This window comes from Heliangelus exortis, chromosome 2 (assembly GCF_036169615.1).
Source record: "Heliangelus exortis chromosome 2, bHelExo1.hap1, whole genome shotgun sequence".
Lineage (NCBI taxonomy): Eukaryota > Metazoa > Chordata > Aves > Apodiformes > Trochilidae > Heliangelus > Heliangelus exortis.
The window spans coordinates 58008634-58027023 of NC_092423.1; the positions used below are offsets into that span (position 1 = coordinate 58008634).

Genomic DNA, 18390 nt, shown 5'->3' on the forward strand with positions numbered 1-18390 from the left:
TCTTAGTGCTTCATGAAAATTATAAAATTTAGTTAGCTACCCACTGTACATGAGAGAACACATTTAATTGTTAAAAGCTGTAACATTAAACAATATGCAAGTAAAGGCAGTACACATATTGTCATAACAGTAAATACCATGCTGCAGCTTGTTAACATGATGATGGAACTCCTCTTTGGAGGTTTACATGCTACTTAATTTTTTTGCTGATGAGACTCTGGAGCAACTATTTTAATATTAATAGTACTTCTTTAAACATCAGGGCAATTTCAAGCAAATCCTTTTACCCTTTATTGTAGTGTGAAACATTAATAAAGAAAAAATAATAAATGTTTACTAAAAATCTAACACATTTCCAGAATCTACTGTATTTGGGTAAAGTGTGTTAGATTTATGCATACTCCCCTATCAATTTCCTATATTAAATTATTTCATTTTAAACACCTGTGAGAATTATTTATTAGTCAGAAGCTATTCAGAATTCTTCGAGAAAGATTCTGTTACTTAAAGGACTTATTTTTCTATCTGACAGAATACAAAATAATTATGCACCATGAACACCCTGGTTCCATTTTACTATTATTTTAAAATATATGCTACAAAGATTAAAATAATAAAAGGCCTTAATCTATGTAATGGTTCATATCACCTGTCTTTGTCAACAAGACATTTAAAAGCATCTCTTTATTAGAAACACAAATCAATACACTCAGGGGATTGCAATAACTGCTTCAAGCAATTTGTGTTATCATTTCATTCTTGATGTTCCCAGTCAGAGCAACTTATTATGAATGGCGTGAAAATGGCAACCTGTCACAATTGATTTTTTTCTAAATCTCTTGCAAGAATTTTTTCCTTTCTTAATATAATTAAGTGTTTTTTCACTAAGCAGAGGTCTACGTTGTAAGATACAGCCTACAATTGAAGTTTAATCTCTATATAATTGAGGGCCTTCCTCAGCTCACATTAGAAACATTGCCAATAAAATAAAGAGCTATTTTCTTTGTTTTTAACGGAAAGAACCCTGTACAGAGGGAAGAATGCAAACTTCATGTATCTTTTCAACAGACAAATCTCTTGAAACTTTTTACACTGCTTACAAAAATCCTTGGAAGAACATTTCGGCTATCAACTGGAACCTGTTATTTTGCTCTACTTCCTCTGGAAGCCCGAATAACTTTTAGCAGTCCGTTATAAACTTTCCTTAAAACCACCTATGAAGCTTTGGTCAAATACTTTACAGTAAAAAAATCTGAGAGAAGTTTAGTGGGAATTTGTACTTAGCTGTGAGATACAAGTCCAAAAGTCTGAAGATGAGCATTTCTACTTCAAAGACAAATGTTTTCCTTGGTACCTGTAACACTCCTAGCTAAAGTAAAAATAATTTTGCTTCCCAAATGAGACTGAGGCAGAGTTTCATATCAAAGTTCAAGTCACACCAGCACACACAAAACACATCAGAGTAAGAGCCTGGAGATTTTTGGTTTCATGTATATCTGTTTTTAAGTTTTATGAAAACAGAAGTAGGAAATCCTCCATTAAGGGTAACTGACCTTATTTTTTGGATTGGATGTGTTCATTACACTTCGAGTTTCTTTGCCTGTGTAAATGACAACACCAATTACAGTTCCTGGAAAAGAAAAGGTAAGACGAAGGTGTCAAGTATTTTAGAGAAAATCTGTCTGATTTAAAACTTGCAGTAATTTATAGTTTCTCAAACAAATCTATTGTATGAAAAAGCCCAAACATTTATGCAATATACACAGTACTGTGATTGTTGTTTTTCAGAATTGACCATGAGAGATCATTGTAACTTATTTGATTAACATGCAAAAAACCAAGAGGATTTCCTTCTTTTTAACAGAAATAATATTTTCTATTTAACAGGTGAAAACCTTATATTTGAACTTAAAATTGTCTCCAGCTGTTTTCAGAAGTCAACACACAGCATGCATAACTGCCCCTCAAAACGAATACAAAAACAGGTACTATAGCACTGAAGACCATGATACACAAATTGCCTGCTAGCTCTGCCAACTGTGATGAGGTAAAATCTAGTTCAACCAATTAATTACACTGATAGAATACCATACATAAATGCTCTCCTCATCTTTAACTTATAAAAATTATTTCCCAGTTCTAGTTCTCTTTTTGCGAGTGTTTACTGGATGATACAGGAAAACCTGGCTTCAGCATCACTAAATAAATTTTTTTATTAAATATTTACCTTTTTATTAATATGCCACTATGACACTTTCTAGCACAAAACAAAACTGAAGTTACCTGAAATGGCTTTAAGGCAGTAGAACCAATAACATTCTTTGTTGTCTTTATGCTATAAAGAAATACTTAGCATAACTTTACTGAAACACCCTGCTCATAAAACTTTAAAAACTGTGGAAATATTACACATTTTTCTAACATTAAATAACCTAAATTGTCTTTGGCAAGATCTGCTATCACAATTCCTGGAGTCTAACAGGTTGTAAAAAAACTGAAGGAACACACAAAGAAATAAAGATGACAGTTAAAGATCTTGACAAGAAAGGAAGTTTCATTTACTCAGAAAAAAGAATGCAAGTGAAAACTGTGAATCTCAGTACAAACCAGCAGTGATTATACATTTTATCTTCTGAACAATTAAAAATAATTTTTTTCTATTATTTTCCTCTCCATACTATAGCTTTTTCTTAAGATTTCCATTGACATATGATTTTCAACAAAGCTAGTTTGCCTCTGCTGACAGTTCCATAAGCAAGTCTGCAGATCAGCATATATGTAACATGCCCACACACACCCCAAAAATCCACCCGACTTTTGTAAAATAACAAGAATTGATCCACAATTTCTGAACACATTCTACTGGTTCAAACCAATGCCATAACAGTTTATTTTGGAGTGATCATCTGAATTGACCTCTGTACAATGGTTAGACCACAACAGATGATCCCCTGTAGGGAACCCTGCTGCACACCCTAATAACCTCTGACTTTGTAGCTCCTCAGTTCAGCAAAAATTGGGGAGGATTTCTCTGTTCCAGCTGATACCTTTCTATCAACTTTCACCTTACAAGTTATTTGTTGCAACTCAGGAAAACAAGTTGTCCTACTTCTCATGTTTTGCTCCTTGAAAAATTGGTTTCAAAGGCAAAAGATGAAATCCATTTTAGCTGCTGGATTTTGATCATAATTTTGGTTATTTGGCAGCTCTGACTGAGCTGCTGATCTTTGATTTTAATTTTTTGGAGTTGTTAGTTACTAGCACAGTATCACTAGTAAATCCAGGGCTCCTCAGACCTGAACTACATCACTGTAGGAAATTCCAGCACTGATGTTACTGTTGTCCCAGAGCGGCTGCACCAGGGACAGTCACTATTCTCTGTCATCCTCAGCAAATCTAAGCTTAACACCAGCTGTTAGGAAAGCTGTGTATTTGCACTCAACTCCATCCCGGCCCACAGTAGAAAGATGAGTCCAATTTGGGGCTCCTGAAAGCACAGCTGTACTACAAGCCTGGGCTTATCAATGACTCAAGTATCTTTATGAATGGTTCTCCATGTAAATTGGCTCTCATGCAAATTTGGCAATCACAGATTGGTGTGAACAGAGTGATTAACAAAGGAAAAAGAAGTTACAGGAGGTATCAGTAGACCAAACATGTGGGCCTGGAAAAGGGGTAACAAGAGGACTTGGGCAGAATTAACAATAATAGTCAGGCATACTTTGAATCCATTGTGTAATCCTAATAATGTTTTTGGTATTTCCCAATCACTAGGTGAAACATATAATAACAAGAGAGTGCTCAGATGACTTAAATCCTGTTTAGGACTTGACACAAAACACTGCTTACAGCTGTGCAGCAATACAAATTCTTCTGTTTTTTGATAGTGACTTCACAAAACTGACATCTGCCAAAATGATGACAGTTTCATTCATACAAATCTCATCTTCGTAGATGTCTCTCAGAAAACTGCATTATCTTGAGTTCAAACCACAATGATCATTACAGTAAATGGAGAGCAAAAAGTTAGAAGTCCGTACTGTAGTGGACCTTTGGCAGCTTTTTAAAATTTAACTGAGGACTTTCCTCTTTCCCTTTACAAAAGAAAATCTACTAAAACTTTCAATAACACAAACACCACAGTTAGTGATGTCACAAACACAAATTATCTGAAAAAATAAGTAATTTAATTAAAGTCCACTTAAGAAGCTGTCAAAATACCTAGTGGTTTAAATTATTCTGTTATACATAAAATTGTTTCTTCAGTGAGAGCAGTTTTTCAAGTTTTTGCCAACCAAACCTTCTTTTCCTTCAGGCACTGTTATTATTTCCACAGCAATAATACAGATAATAAGAATGGCACACAAACTCCATACCTGTTACTTTTTGAAATTCACTGGAATATTGCCTGAACATGGAAAAAGCCAGAATATTTCTTCCAATCTCTCTTATTAAAGAATAAAAAAAGATCAGCGCATGCTTTAGACTTGAGAGAGTGGTTTTTAACTTCCACCCCTGCCAGAGGCTTCCATTGTGATTCTGGCAAATTCATCTTTGTACTTTCTGTGATTAAGATAAACGTAACACACAGAGTCACCTGATCTAAATCTAACTTTTTCAGCAAGGGGCAAAAAGCATTTAAGATTTGGTAGCAGTAGAGATCTCCCTTTAGATATCTAAACTATCAGTTCTAAAACTGTAACATTTGGGAATGTATTAGGTGTGACAAAATTGCAATTTTTAATTTTTTTTGTTTGTTTTCATTAAGCTTATTGTTATTCTAAGGAGTAAGGAGATGATCTGAAACCAGGAAAAGCAAGCAACTTCCAAATGTACCAATCTGAGAAATCTCACCGTCTCTCTTAAACTTTAATTGTTTATATTAAAGAGGATGTGGAATATTTTACTCAAGGCTTTTCTGTTCTCAAAATTAGAAAAGAAAAAAAATTTTCTTGTCACTTGTACTGTTCAAGCAATAGGCTTTTTTCCCCCCCTGTAGAATCCATTATTGTAGTATCATGATATTTTCATGACCTTTGGTAATCTGCATTCAAAATGTAGTTGATACGTTTCCTTGAAACCTTTATACACTTACATTTACTGTTACTGATCTACGAGATAATTGATTTGTGGTCTCTCTCCTCTAGAACTGTCAGGACATCAGCAACCAGAGCTCAAGTTTTCTGAGGGACTCCTCACATAATTCCCCACTTTTCCTAGCCTGACCTTGACCCTCTGAACCACCCTGACAAATAACAATGGCATGTGTCTTGGAAATGGTGGGCTTTCCTAGACGATGCAATGTGTTTTATGTAATATATCAAAGGGAATATAATGACATTCAGCTTATATTTTATCACTAGAAGGAGGAAAATGGGAAGAAGAATCCCCTTGCCCAACAACTGTCCTGTATGTCCTATGCAAAACCTTATTAAAATTCAGTCAGGCTTTTTATCTGCTATTTAGCTACATTTTCCTTTCCTGTGCACCAGCGATGTAGTTCCCAGTCTCCAGCCCTGAGACTGACAACATCAGTCATTAAATAGGTTAAGATAATAGTGCAGGTTGACCCAAAATGCTTTGTAACAACTTCTAAGGGGTTGGAAAGGGCATAACATAGTCCTAGGAGCAACAACTCACATATTAGCTTGGCTTAGTAACAGATGATGTCAAGGCTGTTTGAAGAACACCAGATCCTTCCAAGTTGGATGCCTTAAAGACTGCCATACTAAAGGTCTTAATGTAGCTGAAGAGATGCACATGCAATGTTGCAGGGCAAAACTCCACCCTCTGTCATATGGGAACAGGCTATAAACCTACTTTCTTGAACCAAAGTGGCAAAGAAACTAAGATGAGGCTTCCACATAAACATAAACTTTTGGGTGAAAATTACATGCATGTAACAGAACTGTGAGCCTTAGTGAAGAGAAGGAAACAAGGTACAAGTGTGGTTGAAGTGAGGTAGCTACCTTCAGAGTAGAAAAACAGTACAGACTTCTCATATGCTACAGATTGTTTATCCTCCTGTTTTCACAAAATCTGAGTAGCATTCATCTGAAGAAGTTGTGTGCAAGGGTAATCATCCACTATATTTTTAAAATATAATCAAGGATTGTGGCAGAGAGGATGTATGAGAGGGGATGTAAAGGTGCCTGCAAACTTCTGCAGGTTGTAGGCTGAGTCTGCCTATGGCAGGCTTCAAGCAAGGCAGTTTAAATATATATAAAATCAGTAAGACTGTCAAGTGTTTAACAAGGTTTTCAGTTGGAAATTCGACTGTGAAGTCAATTTTTTTAAAAAACACCTCTAAAAAAAATTCAATTTAAATAGCTTAACAACAATTATCCCAACTTAGCTATGTTCATTCCACTTGGAAACAAAACGAGAACAACTAAATGGTGTATCAGTTATCAAACATCTATAACATCTTAGTTTTAACAATCCACTAATTGTTTTGCCTCATGGTTTACTTCATAGCTATATGCACAGTGCACCTATAAGATCTTAAATTCCTTATTAGATAAGAAACAGACCAAAGGCAGTAATTTCCTTCTCTTCCTTAAAAGCCTAGTCCTGTCAATTCTAACATTACCTCAAGGCACTGAGCAATTCGTAGTATCAGAATTTATGATGCCACATATAACAAGCAAATATCCAAATAGAAACCTTACATGCTTTGTAACTGCAGTACTTATACGAGAGGAACGCGTTATCACAATATTAAATTGTAGTTAATACATGAGATGACATTAAGTGAAATGAATGGTATGCCAAAGATTAGGTTAGGAAGATATAATACATGTCACAAAATCAGTTACTGAAAGAAATTATTTCTCTCTGCTACTTAAGTCAACCAAATTCTTTATGCACATCATGACACCATTTTAATTACTTGATCACATGCTATTTTCCCTTCTGAAGGGGCTGCATTCCTGAAAATTTAATTTAATATTTTTCCTTTGTATCATTCAGAAAGTCTTGCTCCACTATTCAAAACCATGCTCCAACAAGAGCATTATCTTCTCCAATGTGTTTCTGCTGCCATCACTAATAAATAACCTTCATAAACAATTAAACCTTCACAAAAGCCCTCAGAAATAAAAAAAATAATAAATAACCTAAACATATATTAGAGGTATAAATTTTAAGGAGCACAGTTTCCATTAATTTAGCAGAGCATGAAGCCTGAGACAATAGCTACACTTCTAACCAAAATCAAACCACCTTCCCTGGAAATCAAAATACAAACGCTTTTCAATTAGAATTAAAAATTACCATCTCAGAATTACTGACTTTATGAAAGTATAGTGTTGCTTTCCACTGTATAAAAATTTCTGAAACAGCAAACTCAAAACAAATTTACACAGCATTGAAATTAATAATTCATGAGCAACATCTTTTTACACGCAGTTACAGACCTTGGCTACTTAAGGTAAAAGGCTAACCAAGGAAAATTTTAGACACAGGTGGTGAGTGAGCCTACCAGAGAAGGTGCCTCACTAGATCTGCTGTTCACAAAGATGGCAGGACTGGTGGGACATGTGGTGGTCAGAAGTGATCCTGGGCTCAGCAACCACAAAATGGCTAAGTTCTCAATGCTTAATAAAGCAAGGAGTGGAGAGTCAGCAAAACCACCCCCATAGACTCCCAGAAGGCAGACTTCAGCCTGTTCAGGACATTGGTTGAGAGTCCCTTGGGAGACAGTCCTGAAGGGCAAGGAGGTCCAGGAAGGCTGGATGCTCTTCAAGGATGAAATTTTTAAGGTGCAGGAGCAGGCTGTCCCTATGTGCTGTAAGATGAAATGGCAGGGAAGGTGACAGATGACCAGCCTGGCTGAATGGGGAGCTTTTGCTGGGAGTCAGGAAAAAAAGGAGAGTTTACCCCTTTTGGAAGAAGGAGCACCCTTCTCAGGATGAGTACAGGGATCTTCTTAGGTCATGCAGAGAAAAAATTAAAAAGGCAAAAGCCCAGCTGGAGCCCAATCCAACCACTATCATAAAGGACAAGAAAATTTTTTACAAATACATTAACAATAAAAAGAGAGCCAGGGAGAATTTCCATCCTTTACTGTCTGCAGGGAGGGAACATTACAACCAAGGATGAGGAAATGGTTGAGATACTTAAGACCTTCTTTGCCTCCATCTTTTATTAGTCAGATCAGCTATGCCCAGGGTATTCAGCTCCCTGAGATGGGAGACAAAGTTGGTGAGCAGTACAACCCCCAATAATCCATGAGGAAGTGATTAACAATGCATTAAGGCACTTGGACACTCACAAGTCTATAGGGTTGGTTGGGATTCACCCAAGAGAATTGAGGGAGCTGAAGGAGTATCTTGCCAAGCCTCTCTCCATCATTTACCAGCAGTTTTGGTTAACAGAGGAGGTCCCACAGGACTACAGGCCTGTCAGTCTAACCTTACTGCCCGGAAAAATTATGGAGCAGTTAATCTTCAGTGCACTCACATGGCAAGTGCAGGACAACCAGGGGATCAGGCCCAACCAGCATGAATTGAGGAAAGGCAGGTCCTGCTTCACCAACCTGATCTCCTTCTGTGACCAGGTGACCCACCTAGTGGACAAGGGAAAGGCTGTGGACACTGTCAAACTTGATTTTAGTGAAGCCTTTGACACTGTCTTCCACAGCATTCTCCTAGAGGAGCTGGCAGCTCATGGCATAGACATGTACTCTTTGCTGGGTGAGAAACTGGTTGGATTGGCCAGGCCCAGAGAGTTTTAGTCAATGGAGTTAAATCCAGTTGGTGGCCAGTCATTAATGGTGTCCCTCAAGGCTCAGTTTTGGGGCTGGTCTTGTTCACTATCTTTATCAGTGATCTGGATGAGGGGCTTGAGTGCTTCCTCAGCAGCTTTGCAGACAACACCGAGCTGGGTGGAAGTGCTGATCTGCTTGAGGGTAGGAAAGGTCTGCAAAGGGATCTGGACAGGTTGAATCAATGGGCTGAGGCCAATTGCCTGAGGTTTAACAAGGCTGAATGATGGGTCCTCCATTGCAGTAACAACACCACCAGGCAGTGCCACAGGCTTTGGGGAGAGTGGCTAAAAGCTGCATTGCGGAAAAGGACCTGGGGGTGTTGGTTGACATCTGGCTGAACACAAGCTAGCAGGGTGGTCAAGCAGGCCACAGGCATCCTGGTTTGGATCAGGAATAGCGTGGCCAGCAGAAAAAGTGATCATGCCTCTGTACTCAGCACTGGTGAGGCTGCACTTCAAATACTGTGTTGAGTTCTGGGCCCTCTACTGCAAGGAAAACATTGAGTTGCTAGAGAGAGTTCAGAGAAAGGCAACCAAGCTGGTGAAGGGTCTGGAGAACAATTCCAACAAGGCTGAGGGAACTGGGATTGTTTAGTTTGGAGAAGGGGAGGCTGAGAGGAGACCTAATAGCTGTCTACAACTACCTAAGGTAGTGGGTGTTGCCTCTTCTCTCAAGTAATAATAATAATAGATATTAATAAATAATAATAATAATAATAATAATAATAATAATAATAATAATAATAGAGGAAATGGCCAGAAGTTGAATCAAGGGAGGTTTAGACTAGATATTAGAAAGAATTGCTTTACTGAGTAAAGAAAGGTACTGGAACAGGGTGCCCAGAGAGGTGGTGAAGTCACCATCCCTGGAGATATTTAAAAACTGTGTAGATGAGGCACTTCAGGACATATTCTAATAGGCATGATGGGTTTCTGTGTGTTTTTTTGTGGAAGGGGGGCTGATGGTTGGATACCATGATCTTATCAGTCTTTTCCAGTTGTGACAATGCTGTGATCTATTGGACAGAACAGTTTTAGAGATAATAGTTTCACAGTGCCATCAAACTAACCAACACTGAGCATCAAAGAACCTTACTCTCTCTTCAGATTCTGAAAATGAGTGCTTAAAAACTTGATCTCCACCCCACATTCCTTCATCAGGCCCCTTACTAATGTAAAAAGCCTTCAAAGTAGAGACTAACTTTGTAAGTTTAGTGGAGACCCCTTTGTGTTTTCTTCCTCTCCCTCCATATTCCTCCTGCTTCTGGCTCACATTTCCAGTTGTTCCAATTCCCTAATTTAAATACTAGTTCCTTTTCAGAATACATGCTCTGCCAATTCCTTATTCTCAGTCTTTTAGTACAGAAAAATAAACACAGCCTTTTTTTCTACAATACTTTTGAGTTTTCTTAGGTAGAGCAAAAATGGAAAAAAATAATTTTCTGCTCTTAAAAAAGAAATACTACAATGGCTTAAAACATGAATACTGCATCTAAATACTGTGAACTACTAATAACTGAGACATATAGGAAAAAATACTAATATTTAAATCCCATAATTATAAAATTATATAACTTTACGACCAATATATACTTTGATTAAGATTCTCCATGATTAAATATTTTAAGCAAACTACCTACACCATGGAGTAACCATAAAAGGAAAACTACTAACAAATGCAAAGCCACCCTTGCTTTTTAACAGAGACCTATCCACAGTAAGCTGAGCAGAGAACTTTACAACCTGAAGTTTTAGTTAAAACAAAAGGGTCAATAACTTCAGTGGAGTACAAAGGACAGCACTACTGAAACATCAAAACTTCAGTACAAAAACCCCCCAGCTATTAAGGGGGATTTAAAAATGATGAAAATATTGTGAATAGCATGATGAAATCAATAGGAAGGCAGACAACAGATTAGCAAGACATTAATTGCATGGAAGATAGAGATTTTCAAGTCAGTAATGTTTCACATTATAAAAATAAACGTATGCTTCCACAGAATTTTTTAGTTATGTTAGCATCTTACTTTAGTATGAGGGCAGTAAGACACTGGAACAGGTTGCCCATGGAAGCTGTGAAAGACCCCTCCCTGTAAGTGTTCAAGGTGAGGCTGGACTGGTCCACTGGGAGGTGTCCCTGCCCATGACAGACAGGCTGGAACTAGATGATCTTTAAGGTCCCATCCAACCCAAATCATTCTATGATTCTATGATTATAAGTTTTGCTATTGCAACACTTACCAGAAGCAACAACAGTGCTTGCCCATAATGTATTTTCTATGCTTAGGCTTTCATGAACTGCTGGATCACTGTCTTCCTGTTAAAAATATGAACATGTAGTAATTAAATCAGCATCACAAATACTCATAGATAAGAATGATGCCAGGTTTGGCATCTGCATGAGAATAACTTGCACAGGATGTCTGTATTCTTGTATCAACCACTGTATAATTGTACTAATTGCACATTATGTACCTGTATAAACACACAAAAATAACTTTCCAAAATATGAAATAAGGATTGAAGTTCATGCTACTTAAACCCAATTACATTGAAAGAACTGAAGTCAACAGTATTTTAAAACATACTCCTTTCCTCAGATGTATCAAAGTGCCAAACAGTTTGCTATACTAAGCAATTCAAGTGAGTTATGGACACTAACCACCAGTTCTCTGTCAGAGTTCTCTATTATCTCATCTATAGATCATACAATAAGTTATGGTAATCATAATTTTGCAAACCAAGTGACATCACATCAATATCAGGGAAGACTACTTAGACTTTTAAAAAGAAACGCACACTTGTGCTGTCTTACCACATATTTACAAAATATATATCCAATGTGAAAATACTTCCAATAGGAAACAGCTTCTACGATTATTATAAAGTTTTTTTTTATTCCCGTCTCAAGCAGTAACAGTCCAGAGATTGTAAACAGACTTAATCTCTCATAATCAATTTGGAGCATGTACAGATTTGTTACTCATTAGCAGCTGTGAAATGTGCTGTTTACAACTCAAGGACACTTTAGGAGGTAGAATAATCAAGTGTATTGAATCAAATTACAGATTGTGCAAAACATTTTGCAGGAAAAGGGGGACAACTGATTTACCAAAGTACACAATAAATTCTACAGAATGTCAATAATCAAAACTTATGCGCATTTTCATCTCTGATTTGGAACGCTCACTAAGCACAGGATGAGCTGCTTAGAAATCTCTGTTCCTAAAAAAGGAAAATTTTCAAACTAAACTGATACACTTTTTTGTGTATTTCAGAAGATCCCCACATAAAGCAAGGAAACAATAGCTCTTTTTCTCCCAAGTGAGGCAAAATCAGTCTCAAAAGTTCTCATATTGTGAATCATTAGGAGACAGAAGAATCTTCTGAAGAGGTATTACCATCTCCTTACTCTAGTCTTATTCTCTTTTCCAGCAGTCTGCTCCTGTCAGGAGTAAGATATTAAGGTAGGAAAATATTTTTTCTGCCTCCTTCAGTGAGCAGATTTTAAGACAGTGAATTATGAAACTGTTCCATACTACAAGAAAGAATTGAAAGCCCTGCAGTGATTATAGAGAGCTGACAACTCAGCCAGGAAAAAGCCAGTTGTTCAATGTCTACTTGCTACAAGACTTCATGAAATGCCTCCCTTTTAGGCCATTCAAAATAAGAAGCCATCTAATGAGCATTCTCTCTTCTCACTCACACCATGATGATCAATAGAACTGTTTGGCTGATCAGTTAGTTACCTTCTGCTTATGTCATTATGATCCTTGCATGTCTTCATGCCCTCATCTAACATCTCCTCTTTTGCACAGTTCATTCAGTTTACCAAATACCACCCACACCTTCCATACCCAAAGAGGTAGCAATTTAACCTTACTTTTCATTTGTGCTAAGTTACTCAAATGAAAAATAAAAAGTGTTTTTATGGGCTATGAGTTTAGCTGTTTCACATTAATTAATTTTTTCTACTTTGGACGTAGATGAAGTAGGGAAGAGACAAGGACTGTTGATTCCTAAACAAGACAGGGTATGTGGTAGGCAGAAATGATTCTGCAGATTTTCTGATGTTACTGAGAAGAGAACAATGAGAACAATGTAACTTTTGGTGTACATGAAATCAAAGCCTCACACTAGTAGCAGAAATTAGACATACAAAGGCATCTTTGACCAGCTGATGAAGCTTCCACTTGAGTTCTGCTGGGTGGCATTTCATTTGGCAGCTGTAAATTTATTGATCCTTAAGTTCTGAATCACGCCGACTACCAGGACAGTGCAGTTCAATTCTGCATTCAATATTCAGGTTAAGTTTTTGAAGTCAAATTATTGGTCATAGAGGTTTAAATTGTCCACAGTTCCTATTTTAGGAGATCAGCCTGTTGCTCTTGCATGTGCAGAGAAAAAGAAAAAGCAGCAAAATAAAATAATATATCCTACTCTGCCCGGAATTCATAATACATCATGACAAATATCAAGTAACTATTTTAAAAGTTTCAAGTGTACTATTTCTTAGAAATATTTTCAGATAATGACAGAGGACTTTGAGATTAAGTAATGAATCCTTGTATGAACTAACATACCATTTCCATTTGACCTTCTCTAGCCCTATTTCTACCTAACAGGATGAGGCACAACCCCCACCAACTTTTGTAGGAAAGTGGAAGAATAACCATTAATTTAGTCACATCACTGAAAAAGTTTCCTTTTGCACTCCAATTGGAATTGGAGTAATTTCATTATCCTTGCTACATTCCTTTCAGGAACATACGTATTTTGGACTGGGTCAGGTTAAGTTCTGCACAGTTTGCTCCCATGTTATATGGCTGCTAGTGCCAGCACAGGAAGGTGAATAAAAAGGAGTCGCCAAATGCAATACCATGCTGCTTCAGTGGCAACATAAAATTAAGCCAGATTGAAGTAAACACAACCATTACTTCAAAACATATAATTCTCCAACAGCAAATATGAAGCAAAAAACGCATTCAACTTGTTGAATGTTGAAAATATTAAACAAACATTCAACAATCAAACTCAACATTCTATTAAAATATGAGACTTACCCAAAAAAACATCTGTATAATTAGCCTCAGGCCAGAGATTCTACTTATAAATGAATGCACAAGTTTCAGTGCTCATATCTCAGTATGTATTTTTTCAAAGTAGTAACAGCTACATGCAACAGGTTTTGCATCAAGGTATTTTTTTTAAACATCTGACATGGTGCTATATAGGAAAAAATGGTACTAAATAGTTTTGCACTATAGAAAACAGCTACAGCAGATTAACCAAATTCAAAGGAATAAGGTATCTCAGCTTTGTACTGGAAGAAGAAAAAAAAAAAAAAAAAAAAGGGTGGGGGGAGAGATCTAAATACACTCATAAAGTAAAGGAAAAGCATGAGGTCATAGCACAGAGTTGCAATTTAAGAGAAATTAAAAGAAAACATTCTTAAGGGAATGGGGGTAGAAGGACCCAAATTAAACAGAAACCACAAAAGCAGAAGAGAGAATTTCCATGATTCTGCACAGAAGCTTTAAGTAAAAAGGTAAGTAATACTAGTCATGCCAGCCTATGGGCTCCAACTGCTAAAAGCTGGGTTAAGAATGGCTACTTTTGGTTCTCTTCCTGCAGATGTGTGTTTTTTGTGCTTTTTCAGAATTGATGAAATCATTCCCTAAATTATCAAGCCTATATAAAAGCATCAGACAGAAGAGAAACTATAGTAGTTGTGCCTGTGTAAATCCATGTTCTGTGCACCACTGAAAATAACCTTGGCCAAGACATAGATAATACCATCAGAAAAAAATTTAACCATCTCGCATATTTTCCCTGAACTTTAATTTAGGGTATCTATTGTTTTTTTGTAGAATGTCCAAAAGAGAGAAGAGAAATTAATTTATGCCATTAAGTACCAGTCATGATCATTCCCACATGCCCATGAAAAGACACACACCCACTTTCATGCAGTGACTGCACATAACACCCCAAAATCCATGGAGGACAACAGAAAAATTACTTCATGTACAGCTGGCAGATAAATAGAGTATGGCAGAGATTTAACCCCTTTTGACATGGATTTACAGGTATACTGCAAAAGGTATCTTTTGTCAGCTATGAGGTTTGCTGTGGATATATTTCTTAACAAAGAAGTACAAAGAGAAGTTGTTCCCTCATAAAAACTCCAAAGTTGTGCACCTAAGTTTGTTTTGGTTTATGGTCATGCATTTTTTCAAATTATCTAAGTTTGTCTTCCACATTGTTAGTACTCTGTCTTCATAATGGGGGAAAAAAAAAAAAAAAGAAAAAAAAAAAATCAATGTGCTATTACCCTGTCAACCTACCCTTGCAAGAATTCTTTGAACATCAATGCTTAAGCAGGAAAAATGTATGCATTAGCATCACTAAGCACACTAATTTTTTTACTTACACATAAAATAGATGCAAATACTGGTTTAGTTTAAGAAGCAAGGGCTCACAGCACAAGCAGAAACATAAATCAGTAAACAAGTGCCTTAGAAAAACATTTCACTTCACAGAAGGCACACTATTAAAAAAAATCTTTTAGAAAATATTTAGTGTGATCCATGGTGAACAAAATCTGAGGACAATGCCCTCAGATACATGCAAACACAAGTCCAGTTTAAACAGCTCTTCCTACTGCTCCACTGAAGCAGTCAAAACAACACATTTGTAAAGCATAAAATGCACAAGAGTTATTCACACATAGCAGGGATGCCTGAACCATACAACTCTTACTATATGTAAACAGAACCCAAATCAGGGAGCAACTGTTTACAGATGATTTCCTATTGTCTCAATTACATGAACCAGAGTTGTTAAAAAAGCTCTGAAGAGTTCAACTGATATTTAGAAAAGTATACACTTAGTCACTGGGACAGGAATAACATCAATTTTACAGCTGTTAATAGACGTTTCATTTCGACAATTGGTCAATACAAGGTTTAGGTAAACATTGTTGCTTACACCTTTAGAAGGTGGGAGAAAGTGACATTTACTTCATAGGCAGCCTGAACTATATAACTGGTCTGAACTGATCTTTGAGAGCCAACAACTGCAATATCTAATTCATCAGTGTACATAGAATTGTGGACTGGAATTCTAATTACTAAACAAAATCTATTTTGGAGTCACTTGGGTAAAAAAAAACCAAACCAACCAACCAAAAAACACCAAACAACCTTCTCTCTGAGTCTGTAGCAGCTAATTTTTTTCAAATTATTTTTGGAAACAAACTATTGTGAGGAATGTGTCTATTACTACTGAGTTTGGCCAAAATAAACAAAATGATCACTATATCTGCTAATATCTGTATTTAATATCTACATATCTATAGAGGGCTTAAAAAAAATTACTGTTCAGATACCCTAAAGAGTTAATTTCAGCTGGCCACCTTTTGAAAATAACAGAAAACAAGTCACAAAAGTTATTGCATTATTAAATTAAATTTTAAATATTATAGCTGTCAAAAAGATTTAACAGCCTCCCATAAGTAGCCTCTAGTTTTACTTTACTTTTTGAGAATAGCTGAACTTTGGAAGTACTAGCTTTCTCTTCAAAAGAAATTCTGTTAAAACAAAGCGTATTTTCATTGCACATAAACTAACAGTTGCATTGTCTCAGGCTACTGAACTTGCCAATTTTTTGATACAGATGAACATTAAGTGCCTTGAGACAAATAATACATACTACTATATAAATGGTTACACACGAAAAGGTTATAGTGATGTTAACAAATATCCAATTCTCAGATTCTGCTTTTTTAATATATTCTTTTTGCAATACATATTTACCAGGATACCTTTTATATGAAGTATTGCCATGTCAGGAAAATGGAAAAATTACTGCTGTAGTGCTAAGGAGCAATCTAATACAACTTTGACACTAAATATAGGTTTCACTTACATTGGGAAATGGAAGAGAGAAGAGCTGTATTTACATACACCACTTACTTACCCGTGTGAAAGTACCCTCAAAACTGTGAATATCCAGCTGTGGCTTCTGAGCATAAACATAAGCATTGATTGAAAAGAGATCCTGTAAAAGAGATTAAGGTACTTACTATTTTTAAAATTTAAAGTGAATAAATAGATTTTGAAGAAACTTCTAGTGGAAAAGATCCCCATGATCCTCACCACCCCACCCTAAGTTAAACTCATGACATTTCTACTCAAGTAAGAAACATGCTTTTTTTTTCAGTACATCTTGCTATAAAGGAAACAGATACAAGATGATATATGAATTAATGTTGATGGTTCAAACACTAAGGTATTTCAAATTTATAACATTAGTTGGAAATTTAATCTAATTTACTTTCTCTTAACAGCCCGATTTTAATATATAATAGTATAATCTTAAAATATCTTCCATATACCTGTTCTTTTAAAAATAAATTGGGTTTTGTTTTGAATTAGAAGGAAAAATATTTTTCTATCTAGGAGAAAGCCAACTGAATAGAGTAGGAAACAATGAAATTGATTCAAATTATTTTAAATGCTTAAGCACATCTTCAAGTCAAACCATGAGAAAACGCCATTAGCTTCAGAAAAGCCTGGATACATCAGCAGGACTACTCAAATGCTTGAAGTCAGGGATATGCTGAACGGAGCTAATAAAATTTTGTCTAATTTACATGGCACTACTGCTCAAGACAGCAAGAAACCCACGAACATTCCTAACACTGCAAGTGTTAGACTCTTAGATCTGTAGTAGAAGGCGCTATGAATAGATGGTGGTATGGTATAAACGGGAAACAAAAGCCTTTAAAAATCTGATGAATGTTAAGAGCTGTCCCTAGAGGTCCAGGATGGAACACCTAAAACAACCATTTCATCAGGTAATTGTTCTGAAATGTCTGCCTCCCTCAGAAAGAATACCTCACACTGTTAAAAACCCAATTCAAGTGACTTTCTTCTTGTCACAAAAGCAAATGTTTTGGTGCTTTTTATGTAACCAGGACCAAGAGCAGCTAAGATTTCAACACAACTTGTGCATGGATCCACAATCCAATTTCTACTGTGGGGAGGAACGGGTGCTTGATACCAAGTCCCAGTTGATCTCAGAATCATCATCTTTGATAACACGCAAGAATGTCTACTTTCTCACCGTATGCAGTGCCTAAGTATTTGAATTATCTTCATCCTTTATTGCTGCATGAATCTTGCAAAAGGTTAATCAGATACCACCTCTGGGGAGCAGATTACATAGCTACAGTCCCGTTTGTGCTAACTAGAATATGCTATCTTCAAAAGCAGAATTACTTTTAGAGTCCCTTTCACAGACACATAAACACACCTTGGCTCAAACTTAGCTATTTTTAAAAGCATGCCATTATTTTTTGTTCATAACTTTGACATAAAAAAAAAATAACTACATTTGAATATTACATACTTTGAACATTACAAAGGTTAACTAAAGGTGCAATTGTTCGTGTGTTGTCTTAAAATCTAGCACATTTGTATAGTCTTGTTTTTTCGATAAAATGGCTAATTATTTGAATATATTTTTTTTTTTACTTTTCCAGATCAAAATGACAGTTTTTTTAAACCTACTGTACATTAAACACATTCAACTATTTTAAAAATGTGTATCTCTATAAAT

General features: G+C 36.2%; 1 protein-coding gene across 1 annotated transcript in view; it reads right to left on the minus strand.

The window, feature by feature from the left end:
* ATP9B (ATPase phospholipid transporting 9B (putative)) overlaps nt 1–18390 on the minus strand; it is a 159960-nt gene that overhangs the window by 67291 nt on the left and 74279 nt on the right. Inside the window, exons 9-11 of the mRNA XM_071736298.1 lie at nt 16747–16827; nt 11011–11086; nt 1554–1630 (exon numbers count right to left, since the gene is read on the minus strand). Of these exons, the coding sequence (XP_071592399.1) occupies nt 1554–1630; nt 11011–11086; nt 16747–16827 (234 nt within the window). The remainder of the gene's footprint in view (nt 1–1553; nt 1631–11010; nt 11087–16746; nt 16828–18390) is intronic.